Raw genomic sequence first — 12953 nt, forward strand, 5'->3', positions numbered from 1 at the left:
GTGTTTGTTGAGTAGCTATGTTCCCTTTCATGGACTAAGCTGACTTGGCTCATGGGATGTTTTGAATTTCTTCCTTTCTTCCTCTCTCTCTCTCTCTCTCTCTCATTCACTGCTTCACTCTCTCTATTTTTTTACAGAGTGATTAATTTATATACAACTCTTTTAAACAAGTCCCACTTTTGATGAATGGCATACATTTTCGAAGCAATGAATTAGGTCATATGGTTTATGACGTGTGAAGAATGAAATGTTGGTTTTGAAGCACTGCACTGTCAACTGAGCAAAAGAATAATTTAAAGTGGTGACTCTTCACCCTCATTCATTATCAAATAGAAAATGAAATTTAACAACCCAGTTGTCAGCTTCCTTTCTTCGATTTAATCTTATGAAACTTTACATGGCATATATTGCCATGAAGTGCAAGACTGTCCTCAGCAGCATTTTTAAAACTACAGTTTTATAAAAGAGTCAACTTTAGCTTTCTCAAATTGTTGTAATTATAAATTCTCAGTAAAACCTTGCTTTCCAGCCTGAAAAGTTTGCTTCCCCAGCATAATGATATCTTACCTATCCTGGAGCCACTTTTTCTTTTTAAATTTTTTTTTAATATTTATTTATTTTTGAGAGAGAGAGAGAGAGACAGAGTGGGAGCAGGGGAGGGGCAGAGAGAGAGGGAGACACAGAATCTAAAGCAGGCTCCAGGCTCTGAGCTGCCAGCATAGAGCCCGACGCGAGGTTTGAACCCATGAACCGTTGAGATCATGACCTGAGCTGAAGTCCAGCATTTAACCCACTGAGCCAGTCAGGTGCCCCCCTGGAGCCACTTTTTTAAAGGATTGGTGGGCTAATAGAAGAGCCCAAGTGTTAAATTTCACTCAATTTTACTTTTAAAAGAGAAATACTATTCTGTATTCTTTATTCTATTTTTTCCAACTGTTGGTGTAGTGAAAATCATGATTGGTCGGTACAATTATTTTGGATGAAAATTTATAAGTGCCTTTTCCTCAAATATAAATGGAGGAGTTTTGATTCTTGCAGGTTTTGATTCACAGACATGTTCTCTAACCTGAAGCTGGAACTGAATCATTGAACTTAAAAGTCAATGAGCAATTCTCTGTCCTGGGGTAGAGCTGAGAGTTGGGGAAGCTACCTGGAATTGAAATAGCCTCGAGCTACAACTCCACCTGAGGGTGTGTGTGTGTGTGTGTGTGTGTGTGTGTGTGTACACATTTGTCTTGCTAGGGAAGGCTCATGAGCGGATGAGTATCCCTTTTATTCTCATTTAGGTGAGATGCCTGAAAGCTAGATTCCATTACAAATAAATGACTACTTATAAAATGTCTTCATACAAAACCCAGAAGCCCTCAGCCTACTGTTACTCACACTCTAACTCATCGGGAAACAGAAGAAAAGGGGAAAATCTAAAAATAATGATTTGTGGGAAAAGCTCTTGAAGTATGAGTGATTGCATTGTAAATTTTATATCTCAGATTTTCGTGTATGTGATTATTTTAAATGTTGTATAGTGACCCCCTCATTCAGTCAACAGAATGAATGGCTGATACCTCTGGATATTTTGAAATCGAAGGCACGGGTTGTTTATAATATAATCATCCTGATTTCACCTCCCAAAAATGTATTTGTAGTGTTTGTCGTATCAGTTTTCAAGATTAAGCGTCGTAAATCCATTTTAATGGCTGATGATTCCCTTAATGAAACATTTGGTAATACTACAGATATTTGGCTGTGCCGCTCAAAGCTAACTCCATTGTACTGGGAGCATTAATACTCTCGCATGCCTCAGCTTTTGCTTTCTTTGTGTTTAACTTCTGAATTCCTCCTTTTAGGGCTATATCAGTGTAAATGAAATTAATGAGCCATGTGTCAATTCCACGAATCTATCCCCTTCCTCTCAGTTCCCTGCTGATGCTGATGCTGTTGCCACTGGGCCTCCCACAGCTGTGCCGGTGAGCCAGCCACAAAATAAAGAGGTGTGTTGGCATGACATTTCATTCATTCACTGCTTTCCTCATGTCAAAGATTAACCCATGGTTACCTGAAAGGGAAGGTGTGTGTGACCAGTATACATCTGGTTGACCAGCGGGCCGGAGTGATGCCGGGTTTGAAAAATGTACCAATTTGGGGTCCTGTTCTGTTGGCCATGATACTAGAAATCATGAGATGGATGGTACAGAGTGGAGTAGTAGGAGAATTAAGTTCAAAACCATAAACTCTAGATCGTAGCACTCTAACCTGACACCCTTTTCATAGAAAACAAAAAGCCTTCCTAAAATTGTTAGTTTGAATCGCTTTTCCAGTTTGATTTTTTTTTTCTGTTGTGTTGTGCAGTATGGTTTTTTTTTTAATATTATGCCTTCTAAAAACATCTGGGGAGGGGCAAATAATAGTAAATTAAAATACCTTCTAACTGATCCAGGTTGCTCGCAGAGTGGGATTTTAACAAGAGACTAAATTGAAAGATACTGCCCGTCATCTGCGACTTCTTGATTAAAACACAAGAGAACAGAATAATGAGATTATCGATTTCATTTCTTTGTCTAATTCTTTCATTTCATATGGACACATATATACTTTTTCTTTCTCCTATAAAGCAAAGATCACCTGTCTGTTCTGGATTTATGTTTCCTTCCACCCTTTCTCCTCATCCTATCACTCAACCTCCATCAGCCCCTTGGCCCGAAGTCCTGGCTCCATCTGTCGATCCTTTCCCTTTAAATGACACACCTCCTCCTCTACCAGCTAAGAAACACAGAAGGCAGCCACAGCAGCAGGAGCAACAGGTAACTTGACACTGGTGTTCAGAGTTTGAGAGCTTGACCTTGACAACAAAGTTACTTACGTGGAATCTTTCCATCAGCTTTTCCAAAGGTATCCTTAAAAAGACCAAGTACATATTCCTTTCCTGGGTTTTTTTTTGTTTGGTTGGGTTTTGTTTTTATTTTTTTTAAGGCCATTTAGTATTTTTTAAGGGTGTGGGGGATTGTTCTAAACTTCGACACTTGATTGCCCTCTCCTGACTTTTGATATGTTCAAGCTAGGTATGTTTCATATCCTCAGGCTTCAGTTCCTATTCAACCAAAATACTGCAACTTATCTCAGGTATTTTTCAAAAGGATAATAATTTTTCCATTAAACCCATGGTATAAAAAGTTGCTGGGTCAACACAAAATAGTTTTCTTACACATTACTGAAGTCATAATAATAGACATCATGCCCTTGCTATGTGTCAAAATTTGCTGAACATTTTACAAATAAATATCTCATTTCTTGCTTCTACTAATCCTGTGAAATAAGAATTAATTCCTTATTGCCTGAGGTAAATAGCTTGTCTAACGTCACACCACAAAAAAGACATTTGGGTCATAGAAGATTTTTATTGATCACATTTTTAAATAAGGAATTCATTATTATGAATGTCACCCTTGTTCAAGCACATTAGTGCATATTCATGCTTGGGTGTTCAAAAAAATCTGTTTTGAGGTTCCTTTCAACTACAATCAAATTTCTATATGAGTTTGGCTCATATAGAGAAGATACTAAGGAATCATAGTCACTAGATCCCCAAATTAGAGGAGCTGTGGTTTGCTATGCCCAGCTGTTACTTTTCTTTTTTCTTTTTTTAATGCTTATTTATTTTTGAGGGAGAGAGAGAGACAAAGTGTAAGCGGGGGAAGGGGAGAGAGAGAGGGAGACACAGAGTCTGAAATGGGCTCCAGGCTCTGAGCTGTCAGCACAGAGCCCGACGCGGGGCTCGAACTCACAAACCACGAGATCATGACCTGAGCCGAAGTTGGACATTTAACCGACTGAGCCACCCAGGCGCCCCCAGCTGTTACTTTTCTTGAAGTTACCTTTACTGCCTTTTACCTTTTGTTAAAGGACTATATCCCCTCACTAGTTTTAGGTTAATAAATATTAACTAGAATAAATAGATAATTATGAGGTTAAAATGTAGATATTTTTCATTATTGGCATCTTTGAAGAGTAATCATAAATTTGGTAACTCAAATTGCATTCATTTTTATGTGTTTCAAAAGCTTGAGCTTAGTCTAAATATGATCAAACCCTAAGAGCCTTTAATTAGGAATTAACTTTACTGCTAAGTAAGACCTTTTGGGGGAGGCTAAGAAAAATTTGGATACATTTCAAGTTAGCAAAAATTTTGCCTTAGGAATATATACTAAAAAAAATAAAGAAATAGTCAACAGGAGGATTTTTAAATGTGAGGAACTACTACAGGGATTTCTTGACTAAGATCCTTTTTTAAAATAAAAGAGTAACCTAGCAGGATGTCTTATATGGAAACGTTATATGGATTTGGAGTGTTTATATGTAATTAAAATATTCCGACTTTAAAACAACTTCCCTGTTTACTCGCTCTTTCTCTCCATCTTCTTCCTTCTCCCTTTCCTTGTTCTCCTCACACTGGGATCTGTGCCAGCACACAGAACTGTCCAGACAGACAAGGGGAGAAACTGCTTACTTGCTTTGTCCACTGGCTGTTCCGCCATCCACATGGCGGCCATCATAATAATTTGTAAGTTGTCCTGAGGCCCCAAGGCAGCAGGCACTATCTATGAAAGTGAAAGGTGGATTTTTTTTTTAAGTTTCTAGGTCCAGTAATAAATTCTTCCAGTGTCTATGTATCTTACCGAATGTTAGCCCTAGTCTGTTAGTGAACACAAGTATAAGCTGAATTTTTTTTTAATTCTGTGTTAAAATTCCAAAACTTCTTTGTGAATGCATACTTCTTAATTTCTTCAGTGACCTGTTCCAATTAGTCAAGTTTTGCTATTCTGCTTTACATTTGCATTTAAAGCATTTTAGAAGTCTGGAAGAAAGGAAAAAACAGCATAAAGAAGGCCTCTATCTGAGTGACACTTTGCCTCGAAAGAAAACCACACCTTCCATATCCCCACATTTCAGCAGTGCTACTATGGGGAGAAGCACCACCCCAAAGGTAGGACGTGGGGTGAACCACGGGCTTCACATCAGTGAGTCTTCTTGTCCTAGCGTTGACCAACGTGCAAAGGCTCTTAAAGAAAATGCTGAATAATAAACCACTAAGTTTGCTTGTTGGGCAGACATATAACTGTATTGCATTTTCGATCCGATTCAGGGGACACTTGAAATTGTACCCTCCAGGGCCTAAGGACCCCGGTCCAGGGTTTTTTTTTCCACCACCATACAAGTGGTGGGTAGCATTTGCTCAGGTGACAGATTCCAATGACTGCCTCCTAGATCTAGAAATTGGAGGATAGACGCTCTGGATTCCAGGAATAATAGCAACAAGTATGTATTGAGAGGCATTTCTATATGCCCGATCCTGGAATAAACCCTTTACGTGGATTGCCTCATTTGAATATCCAGCAGCACTATTCAGTAGAGGTACTCCTTTTCCGCATCGTACTTATGGACAGACTGAGGGATGAAGAAGCAGAGTGCCCTCAGCTGGTTAGCAGTGAAGCTGGACTACGAACCCACACTCAGGTGTCACACTTGAGTCCTCACTCATGTTTTGCTGACACATCCAGAGGGTCACTGCAGAAAGAGGGGGAGAGGCAGATGAGAAGGAGGTTCTGAGTGGGCCAGGCTTTTGGGCCCTTCCCTTACCCTTAATCAGAGTAACTCGGTTTGAATCTATTTTATGAACTGGTGTTCCGAGTGTATTTTACCCTAAGGATTTTCTATTTTGAAAGAGTGCTAAACCCGCTGGGGTAGTTGATAGGTTTCTCCAGTCGCCACAGGGAGACGGAAATGGGTGCACTTATAACAAGTGTAGATCTTCTCTTCTTTGTGCATGATGTGCATGCATTCTTGTCCCTGCATCTGCCCTCGGCTCCTTATGCATGAAGAACTTTGAGTTGTTCTCTAAAGTGGTTTTGGACAGTGTTTCCCCATCTGTCTTCATTTTTGGAATTACTGCCACTGGAGAAATTACTGTGGTGTCGAGCCTGCCATGGAGCTCCTTGGAAGGGTCGGTGACTGGCCTTGGCCATTGAGTGTGAATAAATGGGACGCATTCGTTCCTCCTTCCTACTTTCCCTGCCCTCTGCACTTGCATTGGAGCTGTGGAAACAGGGATGAGGCCATGTCCCAAAGGACCATTTGGCCTGCGGTTCACCTGAAGTATTTCCCCCCGGTTCTCACAGGCCCACCTGCCCCTGGGACAGAGCAACAGCTGTGGCAGCGTGCTGCCTCACTCCCTGGCAACGATGACCAAAGACTCAGAATCTCGGAGGATGCTCAGAGGTAAGCACGTTTTGAATCAGACATCATGGCTTTTGTTACGCATCAGAATTTCTCAGGGAGAGAGAGCAAGAACAGAGTTGGGGATCGATTAGAAAGGAGGTCAGATCCTCAGTTTCATTCTTTTTTTTTTAATTTTTTTTTACATTTATTTACTTTCGATAGAGAGAGACAGAGCACAAGTGGGGGAGGGGCAGAGAGAGAAGAAGACACAGAATCCTAAGCAGGCTCCAGGCTCTGAGCTGTCAGCACAGAGCCTACCATGGGGCTTGAACTCAACAAACCATGACATCATGACCTGAGCTCAAGTCGGATGCTTAACCAACTGAGCCACCCAGGTGCCCCCCTCAGTTTCATTCTTAATGAATCTTCTTGGGGGAAGGATGTATATCTCCTTATTGTTGTACTAAAGTAACTTTTTCTATTATACACGTGGCTGGTACCTTTTAAATATACCCACTGTACTTTATAAATTCAATAGAATTCTTAAAACAGGAAGGCCCCTACAGCATTACTACCCTTCCCATTTGGTAGAAAGAGAAGAGACACCACTGAAATCCAGAGAGATCACCAGGGCACTTAACCAAGCCACTTACCTGGTCTGTGGCTAAGCCACGCTGTTGAAACATATGCTCAAGAGTCACTGAGCTAGCACAGTAAATAGAACACTAGTGGCCCTGGACAGAAGTCCCTAAGGCCTTTTAATGTGGTTTGAGCTTTTATTCTATGTGATTGTTAGGTTTCAGGTACACTTTGATTCTCAGCATCTTTTACTTCTTTGTGATAATAGATTGCATTTATAATGAGGTTGTCAAATAGTCTTTGTGGGGCTAGGAAAAATTACAGTAATGCAGTTCCAGAGGTGAGCTTCTCCTTGAGAGGATTAGATGTGCGTTAACAGTCATCTAGGTCAGTAGCTTATCTTGACCCTAACTTTTGAGCAGGCATGGTGCCAGAGACCAAGAACACAAATGAATGACACAGTCAGCCCTGACATGCTTGTAGTCCAGTGAGGAAGAAAGACACATAACAGAGGATGTAAATAAAATATGGTAAATGCAGTGATGGAGGAATGCCCAGGATATAAAGGGGGATGCTGACAGAGTGGTGGGCATTCATGCATTTGTGAGATTGGAACGCTTCCCTCCAAGCAGGCCAGGATTCAGTTCTGACTGTTCAGCCCTTCTGCCGGTGGTACCAGGGGATAATCACTGGTTTCCTGCCAAAGAAAAAAAAAAAAAAAGAATATAAAAGAAAAGAAATATATATAAATCGGGGTGCCTGGGTGGCTCAGTCAGTTAAACGTCTTACTCTTGATTTTAGCTCAGGCCATGATTTCACAGTTCATGAGGTCAAGCCCCATGTTGGGCTCTGCGCTGAAAGTGTGGAGCCTATTTGGGATTCTCTCTCCCCTTCCCTCTGCCCCTCCCCTGCACCCACTCTCTGTCTAAATAAATAAGCATTAAAAAAAGAAATGTATATATATATGAATTTCAGTATACATAAAATGTGTGTATGTGTGTAATATATATAGTATATCACTTGGATGAGGTTTTTGAATCATTACTAGAAGTGATTTAAGAGTTAATAGAGTCTGTAGTATTCATAAGAGAGGTTTATAACTCATGAAAGGTTTACAATGTTACCATGTGAGTCGAATGCAATTGATTAAGCTTCTCTTATTTTCTTTACTATAATTTCTTAATAAGCTAAAATATCTCTTATGATTTATAAATAATAAACATAAATGAGTCTTGATATTCTGGCTGTCATTCCTCATTGTTCACTTGTGGGTCAAGTCTATTTTCTGTGAAAGCATTTTCCTGTGGTATTTATAGACTTTTTAAACGTATTTTTCCCACTGGCTGAAGACATCAAAGCTTGGATTGGCCACAATGCCCTATTTTATGTGAAAAGTCTTTTTCTTAAAGAATAAGAAAAACTAGACCTTTATACTAAATGGAGAGATTTGTAAATTCAAGAGCTATTAACATTATTATGTAAGAGGATTCTTAAGAGAATGTGGTGAAACCAAAGGATGTTTGATCTTTCGTTTTCTGATCTCACTTTGCCCATCAAATGATGGAAATCCCCATGCTAGGTTCCTAGAGGAAAACTGACCCAATTCCCTGAGGTCACATTAGGACGTACTCTGCAAAATCCATTGACTTTGACCTATCTTTCTGCTCTGGTTCTTCATCAATGCCCTTCACTTTGGAGCATCTGGGAAGACGGCAGCTTCATTCTTTCCTGCTGCAGCTCTAAAGTGGGGTTCTTCTTGAAGAGTTTCATGTGGTGCTGATGAGAGAGCTTCTGAGGAAGTAGAGAACCATCTTGTATGTGTTGATCAAAGCGGACGTGATGTGTCTTATGAAGCCAGAGGAGGAGGGGACAGGGACTGCAGTTCTTAGAGCCACACTGGAGCATAAAATTGACAGGATTTTCCACGAAGCCCATCCAGGTGGCCCACACAGACCAGGAGGGATGAATCATTATTTCATTTAGAATTGCTTTACTGGTACCTTGTTGCCTTCACTAAAATAGCAAACAAGTAAAATTCCATGGTTTTGAACAAATTGCACCTAACACGTTTTCATTACTCAAATTTAATAGATTTTATCATGAGGGGGGACTTACATAATTAAATTAAATGAACTGTGTTTTTTTGCTGCTTATTCATAATGGATACATCAAGGACAATGGTGTAAGTATAAGCCTTCCTTCGATCAGCACTGTTTTCATAAAACTGACAACCTGAGCCATGCAAACAAAGATCTTTGAGAGCCGAGTTTAGAGCAAAGAGCCCAGGAACTCAACTCTTAAAGTTGTAATGGTTATTGGCTTTTATACAACTTGTGAACTGGTCCTTTGTAAGCTTTAGAATGAATGAAATCTTTGTCCTTTTGTCTTCTGTTAAATGCAGGGAAGTCCAAGAAAGGTAGGACAACCTCCTTGTGTGGTGTTTTTGTTGCCAGCAAATTAGTGAAAGGTCATTGTGGAGTCAGTCATCTTTAAGAAATGATCACACTTGAAACTGTAAAATAGTGGATTTTTAGTCTAATGATCATTCCTTTCACACAGTGGGGGAAAATTGTTGCACATTTGCTAGAAATGCAGCATGAGTGCAGCTGCTGGTCACACACAAGCATTGTATTGTGAGGCTCAGAATCGAGATAGAGATAAGAGTAGGCACTGACATGTGTATAGGCTAAGTGTAAAACATGATGTTCCTCCTTTCCAAAGGCCAGGCATAAATAAGACTGGGAGGAGTCTTATTTATACATACATGGGAGGAGGGAAGGATTCAGGATGCTCCTGCTTACTGACTCTGTTTAAGTCTATTTTAGAAGTAAGACCTCATGGTGAGTGAAGACCAGTTTAAATGACTGGTTTGAATAAATATGAGGCTCATTACTGTGGCTACTGGTAGAGATGCAGGATGTCGGAGGACGGAATGCTTATAAAGTGTGATGGACGGTGCTTCCAATAACTGAATGGCAATTTTGTAAACCCTAGCTCTTAAAAACTATTCGTTGCTGTCTGCTTGAGAAAAAGAATTGTCTTATCGTTATGATCTTGTTTTTATTCTCCCTGTTTTCTGGTCAGCAAGTATGTGTGAAAGCTGTTAGTTTCCATTTTTTTTTTTTTTTCACTAACTGTATGTATGTCTCGTGAGCTTGTTATTTTTTGACTTCTCAAGTCCTTCTCTGTACATTCAGATTTAACCTAGAAATGTGAAAACATCTTGCCTTGTTGATCTGGTGTTGTTATTAACACTGTCAATGACTGCATGTTGGAAGTGTATATTTTTCCTGTCCCCTGTCATCCTTTTTTGATCTTGTCTCTTTCTCCCTTTCTCCATCATTCTCCTTCATCCCTGACTCGTCCTGTACCTTCATCTCCCGGCTGTGGACTATGGTTAGGAAGAATGAATTTCTCAGCAGGTGAGCTATGATAGGCTAACTTGTCAGAAATACTGATTAATTTTATCCTCTTAAACCCAGGTTATAGTTTTAAGTCATCTCATTTTCTATACTAAGCCCAGATAACCATTGAAAATATACAACACACATTGGGAAGATATTGGCAAGACTATATGTCTCACAATGGTTAACTCACAAAGGACTTTCCAGGTCTAACTGGCCAGAATTCATGGATAGGCAATAATAAAAAAAATAATAATAAAGTAAAAAAGTAATAATAAGTAAAAATTAAAAATAATAATAATAATTAATAATAATAAATGGGCTTTGCACATCTATTCTACTGACTCTCTGAGACAGTGAAGACAGTTGAGTTGGTTTGGGTTCTTTGCATGTGCTATGCTTAGCGATGAGACTCAGATATCATCAGGTCTTACTTTATAAACCTTATAAACATTCCCTCAAATGGCTATTTCTGTCTGGATAGAAAGAATTTAGAGCATTTACAAGGCCCTTTTTGCTTTTCAGTTGCTGTCCCACTGCTGAATGTTACTCTTGCTACATAATTTAAAAACAAAACAAAAAATGAGTAGTCTCAAATATTGGGAAAGTCTCATTTTTCCCAATGCACTTACTCTACCCTATCCCAGACAGTGGATGCATTCCACTTCCTTATTTAGCCACTATAAAGCTGGAATTTACAGATGAGAAAATGAATTGATTCAGTGGCTCTTTAGTTCATGACATCCCTATACTAAATGAGTGAGGATCCTGTGGTGATCAGGACACATGTGTCCCCCTCCCTGTTAAAGCTTGCACCTGTCTTGGGGCTACCTAATGGCAGGAACAGTTCTTCTTGGACATTCTACCAGGGTTTCCTCTGGTCTGCTGCTCTCCTCAAGTGTTTCCTCTATCAGAAATACCTGTACCTTTAAACGGACAGGCCAGAGCCCGAATCCCAACACCAGCTGTTTGGAATCACCCTGGTATAATCCCAGGATCACAGGGACCAGGTCCATGCCCTTATATGTGATTGCAGAGGTAACTTAATTTTTTGAAATTGTTCAGGAGGGAGCAGTTGAATCCAGGTGACTAACCCACTGCGATTAGTAAAGTGTTGCCGGTTGGGAGAAACGGGCCTCTGCATGAGGTAAAACATTTCCACTCACGCTGGATCCACAGGAAACAAAACGCCTGCCCTGGGAAACCTATGCTCATTAGCAGAAGGCTCTTTCACTAAAATTGCAGAGAAAATCTAAGGTACTCACCCTACCACCAGAATGGCGGAAAGTTCTCACAGACACAGAGCCAAACCTCCACAGGTATTGAGGTGATCTGGGGTATTTATGATGTTCACAATCCTTAGCACAGTACACATTGTGACACAGCTGTCCCTTGTGCCCATATCTGAGCAATTTGAATCGTTTTAATGTACTGTCTATCTCACCTGAAGGTTGTAAATTCATGTTCTTATTTTGTGATACTTTTGGGGGAAAAAAATCATGGGGGATCTGAGGATCAGGACACACAGGGGCTTTAAGAAGAAATATACTCGCCATCTTCTCTGCTTTTCCAAGAAGGTGTTAGTTGCATTATAGGGATTGGCCTTTCCTCATTATGAAAAACCGAAGGGGAAGAGGAAGTTGTGGCACATGTCATTGCCAAGGAGATAAGTCTCATATGTTTTAAGTTACATGGCTGTCTTTTAGGGATTTGTTTTTCATACTAACAGGGAAATGGCTTCCATGTACTCAGTGCCAGTGCAGAAGTTTTCTTTGCCAACAGGCCTTTTTTGAAAGCATAAGGAAAGATACGTGTGTGACTTTTTCAAATAATTTCTGGTGTTTTTTTTTTTGTCCCCCTCCTTTTCATAATGAATAACTGGAAACAATTTAAAAGGAGCAATTAGTAATTCCAAAAGTTCAAGTATCAAAGGTAAATATTTGAGTAATAAATTTTTTTTAAAGGCACAAACTCCACGCTTATAAACGTACTGGCTTCATTTCATGCTTTCTGCATTAATCATTACGAATAATGATATTCTATCTAAAGTCTCATGGTGTGCTTTTTTTGTGTTGCATCTTCCCTTGGCCAAGTGATCTGTCGCTTTTACATATGTATTTGTAATTTATAATTACAGCTTATATTAAGGAAACATTTTCCCAGAAATGCCATAATCTGAACTAACATATTTTCACTTAGATATCTAAAACCACTCCAAACTGTTTGGCATGCAAACTGTCTGTGGAACTAAAATCATTTTACAGAAACTTTTGGTGGATGATGCTTTACTAAAGCCCTCCTGGTTGTGGCTCTGCTTTTCAATGGAAATGTTCAACTGATAGCTGAGGAAGCTGTTTGGAATCACTGCCCTTCTTTCACCCTCTGGCTGCTTTTTTGACTATTTCATTACCAATTGAGAGCCTCACTGAAGGTTGGTAGAGTGCAAGGAAAGAGGTGAAATTCAAATGGTCGAGTTGTAAATGCTCAATAGGTCCGGTAGTAAATTTGATGAGGGAGAAAGAGATCGCAAACCACTGCTGGCTAGAGAAATGTCTTTTTCATAAATCGAGGGATTGGCTGATCATTATGATCCCTGGTTCCTACATATATATGGTAAAGAGAGATTTGAAAGGAAAAATAATTCAGTTTGCATTGCCCAAAAGCTCCCACCAGAGAGCAAGCCATAGCAATAAGTCAAAGTAAAGCCAATATCTAAGACACCAGCTGACCAAGTACCAGGGTAAAGATGAAGCCTCT

The 12953-nt window shown here is 39.8% G+C and overlaps 1 protein-coding gene across 20 annotated transcripts in view; it reads left to right on the forward strand.

Moving 5' to 3' along the window:
- PHLDB2 (pleckstrin homology like domain family B member 2) overlaps positions 1 to 12953 on the forward strand; it is a 229042-nt gene that overhangs the window by 193138 nt on the left and 22951 nt on the right. For 9 of the 20 annotated variants that reach the window (XM_060640043.3, XM_060640051.3, XM_060640050.3 and 6 more), the window contains 6 exons: positions 1848 to 1991; positions 2613 to 2801; positions 4841 to 4981; positions 6174 to 6273; positions 10194 to 10214; positions 12093 to 12128. In XM_060640043.3, the coding sequence (XP_060496026.2) occupies positions 1848 to 1991; positions 2613 to 2801; positions 4841 to 4981; positions 6174 to 6273; positions 10194 to 10214; positions 12093 to 12128 (631 nt within the window). The remainder of the gene's footprint in view (positions 1 to 1847; positions 1992 to 2612; positions 2802 to 4840; positions 4982 to 6173; positions 6274 to 10193; positions 10215 to 12092; positions 12129 to 12953) is intronic. The other 11 variants (XM_060640056.3, XM_060640059.3, XM_060640049.3 and 8 more) reach the window with 10 other exon arrangements.

The sequence above is a fragment of the Panthera onca genome, chromosome C2 (genome assembly GCF_046562875.1).
Source record: "Panthera onca isolate mPanOnc1 chromosome C2, mPanOnc1 haplotype 2, whole genome shotgun sequence".
Taxonomy (NCBI): domain Eukaryota; kingdom Metazoa; phylum Chordata; class Mammalia; order Carnivora; family Felidae; genus Panthera; species Panthera onca.